The sequence below is a fragment of the Phragmites australis genome, chromosome 15, assembly GCF_958298935.1.
Source record: "Phragmites australis chromosome 15, lpPhrAust1.1, whole genome shotgun sequence".
In the NCBI taxonomy this organism is placed as follows: domain Eukaryota; kingdom Viridiplantae; phylum Streptophyta; class Magnoliopsida; order Poales; family Poaceae; genus Phragmites; species Phragmites australis.
In genome coordinates, this window is record NC_084935.1 from 9,928,948 (window position 1) to 9,945,066 (window position 16,119).

At 43.3% G+C, this 16,119-nt stretch overlaps 1 protein-coding gene across 1 annotated transcript; it reads left to right on the forward strand.

Annotated features, from left to right (window-relative positions):
- The first annotated feature begins 5,412 nt into the window (after positions 1 to 5,412).
- LOC133892118 (uncharacterized) lies at positions 5,413 to 5,899 on the forward strand. The gene is made up of 2 exons (XM_062332854.1): positions 5,413 to 5,667; positions 5,762 to 5,899. The coding sequence occupies exons 1-2, from the start codon at positions 5,413 to 5,415 to the stop codon at positions 5,897 to 5,899; spliced, it is 393 nt and encodes a 130-aa protein (XP_062188838.1).
- The last annotated feature ends 10,220 nt before the right edge of the window (positions 5,900 to 16,119 follow it).

Sequence of the window (16,119 nt, forward strand, 5' to 3'; positions counted from 1 at the left end):
TTTTTCAATAATTTATTATATATAGCAGACTATATAATACTCTCTAGTTTAAAAAATGAGATATTCATATCCTAACTTAATAGGTGGAACATATAGTCAGTTTTATTCTGAATACCCCTGAACTACTAAAACTAAGTCACTTCACCTTCAAATTATAAGATTATATGTGTTTATCTGATAGTCGCTCCTTATCTCACCACCGACGATGGCAAGCTTGCCACCCTCTGACATGACACCGTCATAGTCAATATTTTCACTTTCAACTTCAAATTTGAAGGGGAAAAAATAGAAAAAAATGGCTTGCCACTAGGGCATAGAAATAGACAGAGTTTATACTCTCAAATAGAGAAAGGATGGAGGTTGATGCGTACTAGAACATTTTTGAGGTGGACGGGCTTATAGTCCAATGAGAAAATTTCATGAGTAGAGAAAATTGGTGGGAATTTGGTTTCTGTTTCGCACCTTAAAAGATTTTTAAAGTATACCGCGTAGTAGAAAGACGTCTTTAAAGAAAATAAAATATTTTTGAGCGAGATGCGAGATTATAGCTGATCCTTTTTATTCCCAATGTTCGGAGTTTCAGTGCGTCAACTGTCCATTCCATTACAGCTGATGAGAATAATTAGTGAAATAATTAATCACGTGGCATCTCCGATATGATTAGTCCTGTATGCGACTAAGCATTAATAATCTAAATTAACGACCCTGTTAGTTGACCAGGTGTTGAGCAAAGATCTACACGGTTTACATGACAGTTTATCGGACCAATCAAGATTCTCCAGAGGGGGAATGGTTTTGGTTGCATGAGGTAGACGTGCAAAGCACCCTGGCATTTTCTCTTTTCCATATTTTCTAAAGGAAGATTAAATTTGTCAAAAATTTAACTATAGGTATATACATAAAGAGTATATCATATACGGATAAAGTACGCAGTGTGCATGATTAGCAACTCCCGATATTATGAAACCAAATCTGCAGTACCTGATACTCCCAGAAATCTGTATCAACTACGACGAGATAGGAGACGGTACAAAACCCCTAAGTCAGTGACCAGACCCTCTAGGGGAGACTCTCTTTTTCCCGAAGAAGAACAACTCATATACAACTCGACGCAAACACTAGGACCATAGGAGATACTTAGCAACTTTCTCATTAGTCTAATTTAAATCCTATCTACTCATTGTAATAGATCTAGACATCTTACTTATACTCGAGTGAATACATATACATCATCGACCACACAAGACGTATGATAATCTCCAATTAAGGGTCCGAACCTGTATACATTGTGTGTGCCTCATCTCCTGTTTGATTCTTGAATCACGAAGATAACTCAGTTATTCTTACGGACATATTATCAGGGAAAACCCTCGACAATTGGCGTGCCAGGTAGGGGTCTTCTACTTTTCAGGATTGCTTATGTCTCGAGTGCACATTCGCACTTGATTCTCCGACGCTGACTTCTAGAATCGCTTCAAGTTGCTAGCGATTGCTTTTGAATCACCCTCGACCAGATCGGAGATCACGTTTGAAACTATGGTTTTCCACTAGGAGATCAGGGTGGACTGATTCACACCGTATTCTCAAGTCCAACCCATTAGACGCATACCGCGAGGTGAGACACCTTGAAAGGGATCCCAAGGAGCCCAATGTTTTGCAGTTCATGGACACTGACAGCGACACAATGGTGACGACGGCTCCATACACAGCTAGAGCAGCCGAACAGATTGATTGTATTTATGGCTGGAGGAACCGAGGTCCCAGCCGCCGATCCGATGGTGGTAGATCCAAACACTATGGTGAATAACGGCACAAAAATCCTTGGGGATCCAGTGGCAGCGGCCACCAACACCAAAAATGTTGGAGATATACTGCTCGGGATATCTGCAGCCAGAGTCTATACGCTTCTAATACCATCGATCATCGATGAACCCCAAGAGGACCGGCGCCTCCTAGTCTTCAATAGCTTCCAGTGGGCACGCCTCCACCAACACCGATCCTAAGATTGAGGGACGAACTCCCTTAGGGCAGCCACCACAAGGCTTCACCGGCTCGACCACAGCCAAGCCTAGGCAGTGGCGTTTTAGCACTCTAGATTCTAATATCCAGGGAGCTCATCTGATCCTTAGATCCCTTCCAAAATTGATCCGACGAATCCTTTAACTCCAATGGTTAATCAGGTCAGGACCCGACTCAATGCGACTTTGATCTAAGTTGCTCGAGCAAACAATCCTAGCACCTCTAGGTCCCCCAGCCGGTAAGTTACTAGCTCGAGGAGCCACGGGCGTGGATGCTCTCGAGTAGAAGGGTCGCAAGTAGGCAACTTGGGAGGTCGACCCCGAGTATAACCTTGCAGGTCGAACTGCAACTGCTATGGGTATATACGCATAAAGGGTATACCATATACAAATAAGGTATGCTATGTGTATGGTTAACAACTCCGTATATTACAGAACTGAGTCTGCGGTATCTGATACTCCTAGAGATTTAGTAGGCGCATACTAGAAATGTCTCGATTGGTTACCCAACTCGAGAACCATTAGTATCCCAACCAGATTTATCTGATCTTTCTTGGTGGATAAGATGAATGATTCCCTATCGACTACGACGAGATAGGAGGTGATACAAGACCCCTATATATAAGGCAGAGACTAGACCCCCGAGGGTAGACTCTCTTTTTCCCGAAGAAGGGCAACTCATCTGCAACTCGACGCAAGCACTAGGGCAACAGGAGATACTCGGTAACTTTCTCATTAGTCTAGTTTAGATCTTATCTACTGCTTGTAGTAGATCTAGATACCTTGCTTGTACTCGAGTGAATATAGATACAACATCGACCATACAAGACGTAGGGTATTACTCCAATTAGGGGTCCAAACCTGTATACATCGTGTGTGCCTCATCTCCTGTTCGATTCCTGAATCACGAAGACAACCCTGTTATTCTTACGGATATATTGTCAGGAAAAAACCCTCGACAGTTGGCACACTAGGTAGGGGTCTTTTGCTTTTCAGGATCAACTATGTCTTGAGTGCATATTTGTATTGGATTCTCCGACGCCAGCTTCTAGGACCGCTTTGAGTCACCAATGATCGCTTTCAAATCGCCCTAGCCGGATCAGAGATTACGTTCAGAACTATTGTTTTCTGCTGGGACGATCAGGGTGGATTGATCCACATTGGTATTCTCGAGTCCAGCCCATTGGACTTGTACCATGAGGTGGGACATCTTAAATGGGATCCCAAAGAGCCTAATGTTTTGCAGTTTATGGACACTGACAGCGACGTGAGTGGTGATGACGGCTCCATCGATAGCCAGAGCAGTCGAACAGATCGATTCGTGTTTATGGATGGAGGAACTGGGGTCCCAGCCGCAAATTCGATGGTGGTAGATCCAAACATCATGGTGAATAACGGCACAAAAATCCGCAAGGATCCAGCGGCAGCGGCCGCCAACACTGGCAATGCTACAGATATACCGCCCGGGACATCTATAGCTGGAGCTCTATACACTCCTAGTACCATCGATCATTGACGAACCGCAGTCTTCAACAATGGATTTCAGGGGGCAATCCTCCACCAACACCGGTCTTGAGATCGAGGGACGAACTCCCTTAGGGCAGCCATCACGAGGCTTCACCGGCTCGATCGCAGCCGAGCCTAGGTAGTGGCATTTTTAGCACTCCAGATGCTAATGTTTAGGGAGCTTATCTGATCCTTAGATCCCTTCTAAAGTTGGATCCGACAAATCCTTTAATCCCTATGGTTAATCAGGTCAGGACCCTACTCTATGCGGCTCATATCCAAGTTGCTCGAGCAAACAATCCTAGAGCCTCTAGGTCCCCCAGCCGGCAAGGTGTTGACTCGAGGAGCCATGGACGCGGACGCTCTCGAGTAGAATAGTCACAAGTAGGCAGCTCGAGAGGTCGACCCCGAGTACAACCTTATACCTCGAACAACAACTACCTCGTCCACGAGTGTAGGAATTAGGGAGACCTAAGGAACCTCATCCCTCACAACAGACGTGACTTGCAGGAGGTTATCAACAACAACCGTGAGGAGTGCCATGAGGATGATCGACACTACAACGATTATAGATCTCCAGTACAAAATGATCGACGCGACTCCCCTGTTCGAAGGGACATGCATGACAATCCTTCTCCTTCACCTCCTGAGGAGTTCGATGGAGGTTGCAAAGCCTTCATCCCAGAGCTCCGCTTGATACGGTGGCCCAAGAAGTTCAAGATGGGCTCGGTCTAGAAGTATGACAGGAAAGCCTCAACGAGTGGTTACAATTCTATACCATAGTTATTCGAGCAGTGGGTGAAAATAACAAGGTAATGGCCAATTACCTGCTAACCACGCTTGATGGACCGGCAAGGTTCTGGTCTTTGAACCTACCTCTCAACTCAATCTGATTATGGGCCGAGTTGAAGGCTCAGTTCATAGCTAACTTCTAGGGTACTTTAGAGCGCCCAGGAATGGAGAATGGTCTCCATCAACTGAACCAAGGAAAGGATGAGTCCCTTCGAGACTTCAACTGATGATTCAGTGATAGGCAAAACATGATCCTGGATATTTCCGATGAATCGATCATTATCACCTTAAAGAGAGGCGTCAAGAACACATATCTAGTCGGCAAGCTTGCTGCCTGTAAGATCCATACAGTCAAGGAGCTCTTTGAGTTGGTTGACAAATATGCAAATGATGCTAAAGCTCAGGCACATGCCAAAAACCCTTAGCATGGCAAGGACTATCCTAAGTCCTCAAAGAACAAGGGGAAGAAGGGCAAGCTTGGTGACTAGCGCAAGGGTCTAGACACGACCATAGCCGCGGTCGATAGGAGCAACTCACGCAACACCGGGGATAGTAAAGGCCTGAGTCAAGGTGGAAAGAAGTGGTGCCCCGTTCATCGGACCAATCGGCATGACTTCGACGAATGCTACGTCCTAAAAAAGAAGGTCGAATAAAATCTCAAAGCCATCACTATCGAGCACCATAATAAATATACTAAGCCAGACGCTAAAGGTGATGAACCGAATTCCACAAGCCTGACCAAAGTTTGGCACACATCTTCGGAGGATCCGCCGTGTACAAGTCAAATAGACAATACAAGGCGGTCGAATGAGAGGTCAACCTAGCTCTCACCAGCCCTACTCGGCACCTCAGGTGGTCGGAAATTCTAATTACCTTCAACCAAGTCGACCATCCTCCTACGGTCCCACATCCTGGTCGATATCCAGCTGTGATACAACCGACTATCATCAACATCAAAGTTTCTCGAACACTGGTTGATGGGGGTAGTTTGCTTAACCCCATCTTCTCCAAGACTTTAGATAAGATGGGGATTGAGAGGTCGGAGCTCAAGAACGGAGTCGAGCCTTTACATGGCATAACTCCCAATTGATCGATGATGCCCCTTGGTCAGATCGAGTTGCCAGTCACGTTTGGTACGCCTGACAACTTCCGCACAGAGAAGCTTACCTTCGACGTCATGGATTTTGAGATGACATACAATGTGATCCTAGGCCGCCCAATGTTGGGTAAGTTCATGGTTGTCGTGCACTATACGTACCAAACACTCAAGATCCCGGGCCCTGAAGGGGTCGTAACTGTCAAAGGAGATCAACGAGCGACAGTCAAGTGCGACAAGCAGAGCCTGGATATGGTCGAACACTTTAGTCGATCATCAATTATTTTAGAAGGTGCGGAGTTTAAGAGCTAGAAGCATCAAGCTTGTAATCCTTGCTAGCACATCCCAGTCTGACGATGCTGTAGAGGAAGAGACCAACGACGGCGCCAAGGACAACAGAACTGATGGTGGTGTCAAGGCAGTGCCCCTTGACCCATCTGAACCAGCCAAGATGGTCAAGGTTGGGGCTGGTCTCGACCCCAAATAGGAACTCGAGCTTGTTGCTTTCATCCGGTCAAACCAAGATATGTTTACATGGCAACCATCCGATATGTCCGGGGTCCCTAGGGAGGTAATCGAGCATCGATTAGCTGTTAAATCCGAAGTCAAACTTGTTGTGTAGAAGCAATGAAGATATACTGAGGATAGGAAACTAGCCATCTAGGAGGAGGTTGACAAACTCCTAAAGGCAGGCTTTATCTAAGAAGTTCGTCATCCTATGTGGCTCGCAAATCCTGTCCTCATCAAGAAGTCTAATGACAGGTGGAGAATGTGTGTCAACTTCACCGACCTCAACAAAGCCTGCCCAAGGATCATGTTCCTCTCCCGCGCATCAACTAGATAGTAGACTCCATGTCAGGTTGTGTGTTGCTTTATTTTCTAGATGCCTATTCGAGGTATCATCAAATTAGCATGAGAGTTGAGGACGAGGAGAAAACTGCTTTTACTACTCCTTTCAATGTATTTTGTTATGTAAAGATGCCTTTTGATTTGAAGAATGCCGATGCTACGTATCAAAGATGTATTCAGAATTGTCTACAATCCCAGATTGGGCGCAATGTAGAAACTTATGTTGATGATATTGTAGTCAAGTCTAGGACCAAAGATGCATTGATTATCAACCTTAAGAAAATATTCGGCAACCTTATAAAGTATTGCACGATGCTCAACCCTGAAAAGTGCACGTTCAGCATACCGTCTGGCAAGCTTCTCAGCTTTCTGGTGTCAAGTCGAGGCATTGAGGCTAATTCATGCAAAATCGAGGCTCTCAACCATATGCGGTCACCTCAAATACTGAAGGAGGTTCAGAAACTAACATGATGCATAGCAGCCCTTAGTCGATTCATTTCTAGGATGGGGCGAACAAGGGATACCATTCTTTAAGCTGCTGAAAAAACATGACTGGTTCGAGTGGACGGAAGAAGCGGAGAAGACCTTCAAGGACTTAAAAAGGTATTTATGGTCTCCATTAATTCTTACCCTGCCTAATGAAATAGAGGAGATTTTTTTTATATTGCAGCTACCCCATAAGTTGTAAGCACAGTTCTTGTGGTTGAACGGGAATGCCCTGAGAAAATGGTCAAGGTCCAGAAACCTATTTACTACGTGAGAGAAGTCCTACACAATCTGAAACTACGATACCCCTAAGTCCAAAAATTGCTTTTTGTAGTCTTGATGTTTTCCCAGAAGCTACGATACTATTTCCAAGAGCATAAGGTTACTGTCGTAATGACGTATCCACTGAAAGACATCATACGCAATGGGGAGGCTATTGGATGAAATGCCCAATGGGAACTTGAACTCAATGAGTTTAACGTACACTATGCACCACGTACAAGTGTGAAGTCAGGAGTACTGGCGAAATTCATCGCCGAATGGACAATCGTTGATGAAACTAAGCCAAATGTGTCGAAGACCACTGGATGCTCTTCTTTGATGGATCACTCACACTTCAAGGCTCGGGGTCTGGCATCGTACTCAAATCTCCAATGGGCGATGAACCCCGATACGTTGTTTAATTATATTTTAAAGCTTCCAACAATGTTGCAGGATACGAGGGACTGGTAAATGGCCTCCGCATACCTGCGTCACTTGGAATCAGGCGACTTGTCATGAAAGGGGACTCATAGCTAGTCATAAACCAAGTGCAAAAGGAGTAGCAATGCTCGGATGACAACATGGTGGGTTACTTGTACGAGGTGCAAAAGCTTGAGAAAAAGTTCGAAGGGCTAGAAGTAACACACATCAGAAGGAGTGATAACTCTGTCACGGATGAATTTGCTAGACTCGCTTCTTCTCGAGCACCAGTTCCCGTAGGAGCCTTCGTTGAGAAACTCCTCAGACTATCTGTCCCGACAGTTCGGCGAACAAATGCTGCCCAAACCGACCAGCAGTCTAGCTAGGTCAGCAAGGTAGAAACCACAGACACAATAGCTGCACTACTCGAATGCGAGCTAACTTGGATTACTCTGTACCAAGCCTATCTCGAAGGTCGAGATATCCCTGACGATGATGCGTCTACAGAGAAAATTACTCGTAAGTCCAAGCTATACGCTTTGGTAGACGACAAGCTCTACCGAAAGGGGAGTAACAAAATCTTGATGAAGTGCATCACTTAAGAAGAGGGCAATAAATTATTGCTCGATATCCATGGAGGCATGTGTGGTAATCATGCGTCTTATTGTACCTTGGAAGAAAAAGTTTTCTGCTAGGGATTCTATTTCCCGACTGCCCTCCAGGATGCTTCTGAGATGGTCAAAAAGTGCGAGAGCTGCCAATTTTTCAGAACATAGACCACTCAACCACCCAAGCTCTGCAAACAATTCCTCTTTCTTGACCTTCCTCCATCTAGGGCTTGGATATCTTGTGACCATTCCCAAGGGTCCAATGTGGTTACAAGTTCCTATTCGTGGCTATCGACACATTCGCTAAGTGGATTGAGACCGGACCCATTGGAAAGATAACCGTAGAAGTGGCTAAGGAAGTCATGAGGAGCATAATTACCGGATTCGGAATTCCATATAAGATAATTACAGATAATGGTAGCCAGTTCAAAAGTGGGACCTTTATTGCATTCTATGAAGAATTTAGCATTAAAACTTGTTTCGCCTTTGTAGCTCACCCCCAAAGCAAAGATAGGTTGAGCACACCAATGGTATAGTCTTGCAGGGTCTCAAAACTCGAGTTTTTGACAGGCTGAAGGCCTACTCAAAACAATGGGTGAAAGAGCTTCCCTCGGTACTATGGGCCGTTTGTACCTCGACTAACAGGGCCACTGGTGAAACTCCATTCTTTTTAGTCTACGAAGTAGAAGCAGTGCTCCCAGCTGAATTGCAGTTTAGATCACCTCAAGTGGAGAATTACTCAGAGGAGGGGCAGGAGCAGTTACGAGCAGAGGACATCAATTTACTTGAGGAGTTCCATGATCGAACATTCATTCGAGCGGCTAAGTATCAGCAAGCGTTGCGTAGATATCATTGTCGAAAAGTCTAGCCCAGGAGACTCGCTATTGGGGATCTTGCCCTACGAAAGGTGCAAAAATAGGCCCGACACCATAAGTTATCACCTAAGTGGTAAGGACCTGTTGATGGCAAAAATGGCACAGCCAGATTTTTTTATACACTGGATAGTCCGGTGTCAATGCCATGTCATCGCCGAACTATCCGGTGCTTATAGTTTGATTTCGGCCACAAGACATACTTTCTGGAAAAAAATAGTCCGGTGAGGAGCTTATTGAACATCGGACTATCCGGAGAGTGGGATGAAAATTTGGTGTAGCAAATCATGCTCTCTGTATAAAATAGTCCGACGAATGATCCAGTGAAAACGCCGGACTATCCGGTATGTAGAAGGTCAATTTGCACCGAAAACTTGCTCTCTAGAAGAAATGGTCCGGTGGAGATTCCGGGGTATCACCGAACTATCCAGTGAGAAGAAGAAGGTTTTTAGCCGAAAAAATGTCCTCTGGTGAAAATTGTCCGGTGAGGTCTTTGATGATCGCCGGATCATCCGGTGCGTTCAAAAGGAAAACTTTGCAAAACATTTGTTCTCTGGAAATATTAGTCCGGTGAGGGTGTTTGGTGTACACTGGAGCATCCGGTGAAGGCAAGTGTGCTCTCTTGTCAAAAGTTGCTCTCTGCAAATATTGGTCCGGTGACATACTCCGGTGAGTATAAATGTGATGTCAGAATATCAGGTGTGTGTAAGACCGAGTCTTAGAGTTTTGGCCGAGTGAACTCGCGGGATGGTTCGGTGTTCTGGAGTTTGTTCTCACCGGATCATCTGGTGTTCAGTCCGTAACCGAATAGAAGTGGATTCGTGGATTTGTTCAGTTCTCTTTCGCGATTTTGGCCGAACAAGGCGTGCTTAGGGTTGGAATAGAGTCCTACTTCGATTCCCTAGGGTCAAGACCACACCCCCCTTATAAATAGTCGAGGGGTGGAGGCCGATTGCATATCCATCAGTCAATCGCATCTATTGCATCTACTTTTCATTTTGCCTTTATTTTCCTGCAATTTAGGGTTAGTTCTTCGCTGCTACTTTGAATCCCTGTCGTTCGGGTGGCAGTTCTTTGTCAATTTGCTCATAAATCATCCGGGCGGTGATCCTCAAGGTTGTCGGTCGAAACCTTTGCTTGTTTGCTTGTAAACAAGTCGCGCATCACTGCAAAAAGCGACAAATATCCTTGACGGACCCGTGTTGGTGAGGTGTTGCCCAATTCCGTGCCAACACAAATTGGCGACTCCACTTGGGACAAAGTTTTTTCGGCTATCTCTTGGTCAAATTTTGAAACGGAAATTGACAAAGACAGCATCATAACAGCGTCCTACGATGAGTTGCCGGAAGAGGCGCATTTGGCACTCGACACCGATGTGGAACGACATCGGCAACATCTCCTTTAGCGCTATGTGAAGACTCGGCAAGGCGTGTTTAAGAAAGAAGACTCTCCACCGCCCGCCGACCAAGTTCAGGCAAAGCCCAATGTAAGTGATGTTCCCCATGCTTTGCAAGAATACATTTTGATCAGTCCTTAGGAGCTGCGGTGAGTAATAAAATTGATGCTTTAGCTCAGGGTTTAGATCAATCTCTTACTAGACGCTGTGATTCTATAGCTTTTGACGTGCAAAGCATTAAGGACAACATGCAAAGCATTAAGGACACATTAAAACAACCTTTGTCATTTGATGCTAGCGCTTCAAATCCTAATAACTATGGCAAATTTCAGCATGTCATGTTTAGTTCATCGGCACAGTCTATGACACCCACACCTATGCAACAAACATGCCGATGTGACAAATTCAAAGATGAACCAATGTGGGTTCGGCTAATGCGGTGACACCTCCATTTAATAGATTGAATACTAGTAAACCGGAGGTTTGATCATTGGTTTTTCCGGTTCCAAGCACTTCATCTAGCATAACTAGTTCGGTTCCACACATAGCTAATAACCAAGCTACTGAAATTTCAGCAAGCATGCCGCTGGTTCCATACAATACCGTGGCGTATAGCACACCTCCCATACCTCCACAAGGTACTGGCATCCCTTATGGTCCATTACTGGATACTTACTTCAATGTGTCTCCACCAGATACTACACATGCGCAGCCCGTAGTGCCTCCGCAAAGCATTCCACAAAGTAGTGCAAATCCTATTCGGCCCATAGCCGAACAACCTATGAGACGTGAAAGCATTAGAGAGGAGATGACTACTCTTTTGAAGGAGCACTTTGGGGTAGAACCTAAAGGGAGGGCACGTGTTTATCAAAAGTCATATCCTGATTATTATGATATGATTCCATATCCCTGTGGGTTTAAGGTTCCTGATTTTGTCAAGTTCAATGGGGAGGATAGTAGAACCACAATGGAACACATAGGGCAATTTCTTGCACAATGTGGTGAAGCCAGTAGTAGCGATGCTTGTCATTTGCGTTTATTTCCTTTATCAGTTTCCGGCAATGCATTTACTTGGTTTACTTCGCTTGCACCTAATTCTATTTATACATGGATGCAACTTGAGCAAAAGTTTCATGAATACTTTTATACTGGAGACACGGATTTGAGGTTAATTTATTTGACATCTGTTACACAAAAGTATAACAATTCTATTTATGAATACATTAGAAGATTTAGAGATACTAAAAATCGATGTTTCAATGTTTCGCTCTCCGAAAGAGATCTAGCTGAGTTAGCTTTTGCCGGGTTGCATGCACACATCAAAGAGAGGTTGGAGGGGCAAGAATTTTTAGATGTGAACCAAGTTTTGCAGTGGGCTCTGGCTCAAGAAAGCCGTGCCAAAGAACATAGAAAGGTTCAAAAGTTTAGTGAAAAACACAAAGTGGATCATCCGGGTGTTAATATAGTTGAATATGAGGATGATCGTCAGATGATGATATCATAGACGTGTGTGTAGCCGAATGGACATGGAAGTCCAAATCTAAGCCATTCGTGTGCTCCGCATTGAAGCTGACTCCACAAAAGAATCGGCAAGAAGAGATAAAATTCACATTTGATATCACTAAATGTGATAGGATATTTGATCTCTTCTTACAAGAAAAGCAAATTAGTTTGTTTCATAATCATGTTTTTCCATCACTTGAGGAGATTAAGAAACATGCATATTGTAAATGGTATAATTTATATTCTCACGCTACTAATGATTGCAATGTTTTCTGTCGATAGATTCGATCGGCCATTAATGAAGGACGATTGAAGTTTGCTGAAAATTCTAAGATGAAGCTAGATAATGATCCATTCCCTGTCAACATGATGAACTTTGAAGTGAAGAAGGTCTTGGTTCGGCCGTCTCAAGTCGAATCGACTAAAGGTAAGAGTGTGATCATTGGTAATGATAATGTAAGGCCAAGAATGATCAAACCTTAAAGTCAAGAAATTGACCGTTGGAAAGTGAATGAAGATAAGAACAGAGCTATTAAGAAGCATGAGAAGCCAAAACTTACATTTGATACACTTTTGGCTAAGTATGATAATGGCAAGGCTGGCCAAAAAAGGGGCAGCCGGCCCAATGCTCTTAAACGTCCAAGATCACCTCCGAAGCGTGAGTTTGAAGGGAGGAGAAGGCAATGGAAGGATAATATTGCAGCAGCTCCGTTCCCTCCTTTCGAGCCGCCAATGCCTATGATGTGGTGGTCTCGTCCGATGGTTTGTCCTCCATGTCCGCCGTGGGGTTGGTGTGCACCTTGGGCACCACCTTCTATGCCATTGGCACCATTTCACCCTGGGTGGACAGCATCACGACCTTCAGTGTTCGACAGACTATCTCGTCCTAAACAAGACCAATTTGATCCCAAAAATCAGTCAAATGATAGGAGGGATAGAAGACATGTTAGGAAGGTCTATCGTGTGAAGAACACAAGTGTTTCTAATGAGAAATCAGATCTGGAACCGAAAGAAAAACAGCCAGTTGTTGATGAAAGCAAAGTGCAAAAGCAATCGGCTAATGACGGATCAAGTGGCAGCAACAAAAGGGAAGTTGTAGGAGAGGTTGGTACTGATCTTGAGCTTAAGGAAGCGCCACCTACAGCAGTACAACAGCCCATGGCGCCAAATGTTCAAAAAGTCACTTCTAGTTCAAAGCCGATCGCTAGTTCAGACGATCGGAAGGTTGAAAAGGAGAAGTCCTTGCTACATGGGACTAAGCCACAGCCACCGTGGTGTCCTAGGGGTCTCTCACATTCCCAAAAGAGGAGACTACAAAGGTTACACAAGCAAGAGTTGGAAGAAGCACAAGCTGAAAATGTGAGAGATCAAGTATTCAATGAAATCAAGCCGATGGTGCATATTTGGCAAGAATGGAGAGTAAAGCAAGTTATAGAGCCTATTGTGACATCTGCTAATGATGAAGATGGTATTCTAGGAGACTCTCCAATTCTTAAAGATGGCATTCCGTCGCATGATAATATGGATATCAATATGGTTTTTGTTTTACCTTCGGAGTTTTAGGCCGTTGATGAAGAGGTTGCTCAACTAAATCTTGGTCCGAAGTAAGCTATATTTGAAAAGCCCAAAGAATCGAGCCAACATTTAAGACCATTGTATGTCAAGGGGCATATTGATGGAAGACCGATTTCGAGAATGCTAGTGGATGGTAGAGCCACCGTAAATCTAATGCCATATTCAATTTTCAATAAGCTAGGAAAAGAAGACAAAGTTCTCGTAAAGACAAACTTGGTACTTAATGGTTTCACCGGAGAGCCTATAGAGGAAAAATGTGTAATTTCCATAGAGCTCACCGTTGTGAGCAAGATGGTCCCTACGGCCTTCTTCATCGTCGATGTGCAAGGTAACTACAATATTTTATTAGGTCGTGATTGGATTCATGCAAATCGTTGTGTACCTTCTAGTTTGCACCAATTCTTGATTCAATGGGTAGATGATGAAATAGAGGTTGTACATGTGGATACATCGTCTTTTGTTGCTTTGGCCGATACTTCGGTAAATTGGCAACATGGGAATGTGCAGTGTCTCTCCGGTCAAGACCTTTCGAGGTATGATTTTCTTAGTGTTACTAGAGATGATTTTGTGTCCATGTCTGTACAACCGATTTCTTCATCTCGGCCTAGTAATGTAATTTTATAAATGAATAAACAATGTAATTTAGAATGGTTGCAACAGTGTGTGGAGCAATATCGGTCTAAAAAGAACGATATTTATGATACTATTGATGATTTTGATGAGATAGAAAAGCTAGGACAAGGTTTTTCGTCGGTTGATCCATTAGAAGAGGTAGATATAGGAAATGGTACTATTCCTAGGCCGACATTTGTGAATAAAAACATGCATGATGTTCAAAAAGGTGAAATGATTGCATTACTCCAAGAATATATTGATTGTTTCGCTTGGTAGTATCATGAGATGCCGAAACTTAGTCATGTGCTTGTAGAGCATCGGCTTCCTATAAAGTCGGGTTTTAGACCTTACAAACAACCGGCTAGAAAGTTTAATCCTGACATGTATGGGCGAATCAAAGAAGAAATAAGCCGGTTGTTTGCTGCAGGGTTTATTCGTCCTTGTAGATATGCTGAATGGATATGTAATATTGTCCCGATTGAGAAGAAAAATAGTGATAAGTTGAGAGTATGCATTGATTTTATAGATTTAAATAAAGCTACTCCTAAAGATGAATGTCCTATGCTCATCGCCGATATGTTGATTAATGATGCTTCGTGTTATAGAGTTATTAGTTTTTTGGATGGTAATGCAGGCTATAATCAAATTTTTATGGCCGAAGAAGATATGTCTAAATCGGCTTTCCGTTGCCCGGGTTTTGTTGGTTTATTTGAATGGGTTGTTATGATATTTGGTTTAAAGAATGCTAGTGCTACTTATCAAAGAGCTATGAATTTGATCTTTCATGATTTGCTTGGTGTCATCTTGGAGATTTATATCGATGATATTGTTATCAAATTGGATACTATGAATAGTCATTTAGCCGATTTGCGTTTAGCTTTTGAAAGAATGCGTCAGTATGGTTTAAAGATGAACCCACTTAAGTGTGCTTTTGGTGTACCGGCGGGCAAATTCTTAGGTTTAAGAATACACGAAAGAGGCACATAGATAGATCCTAACAAAATAGCAGCTATATATAATTTGGGAGCGCCACAATCAAATAGAGATGCCCAAAAATTGTTGGAAAAGGTCAATTATTTGAGGCGTTTCATATCTAACTTATCCGGCAAGGTTAGTGCTTTTACTCCCATACTTCTGTTAAAGAAAGAAGCCGATTTTACTTGGCGAGGGAGGGGGGGGGGGAGAACAACAACGAGCTTTTGATGACATAAAAAAATATTGGTCATCACTTCCCGTGTTAATGGCGTCTAAGGGCGGGATTCCATTTTAGCTATATATTGCTGCACAAGAGACGGTAATAGGTGTTGTTCTTACATAAGAAAGCGAAGGGAAAGAATATGCGATCACTTATTTGAGCCGACGTCTCTTGGATGCAGAAACAAGGTATGCGTTTATTGAAAAATTATGTTTATCTTTGTACTATGCATGCACCAAGTTGAGACATTATTTGCTTTCTAGTACTTATGTGGTTGCATACCAAACCGATGTTATTAAGTATATTTTGCAAAAGCCGATTTTGAGTGGTAGAATCGGAAAGTGGGCCTATGCTTTGATTGAATATGATTTGGCTTATGAACCGTTAAGATATATGAAAAGCCAAATCGTTGCTGATTTTATTGTTGATCATCGTATTGATAGTGACGCATTGGTTAGTTTGATTAGTGTGTGTCAATGGAAATTATACTTTGATGGCTCGGCTTATAGAGAAGGTCAAGGTGTTGGTATTGTTTTAATTTCACCTAGAGGTGTTGTTTTTGAAACATCGGTTCACTTAGAATACTTTTGTACCAACAATCAAGCCGAGTATGAACCTCTTTTGTTAGGTTTGCAAATTTTAAAGTCCATGGGCGTGACACATGTAGAAGTGTTTGGTGATTCATTATTAGTGGTGCAGCAAGTTTCTAGAGTTTATCAATGCTTTGATGGGTCACTAAATAGTTATTTGGATATATGCTTAGATATCATAGAAAGTTTTGATGATTTCACCATCGTTTACATATCTAGAGAAGAGAATATGAGGGCAAATGATTTAGCGCAGCAAGCATCCAGTTATCGAGTGAATAGAGGGATGTTCTTTGTGTTAGAAAAACCGTTGTTAGCTTGTGCTAGTGTTCTTTTGGCC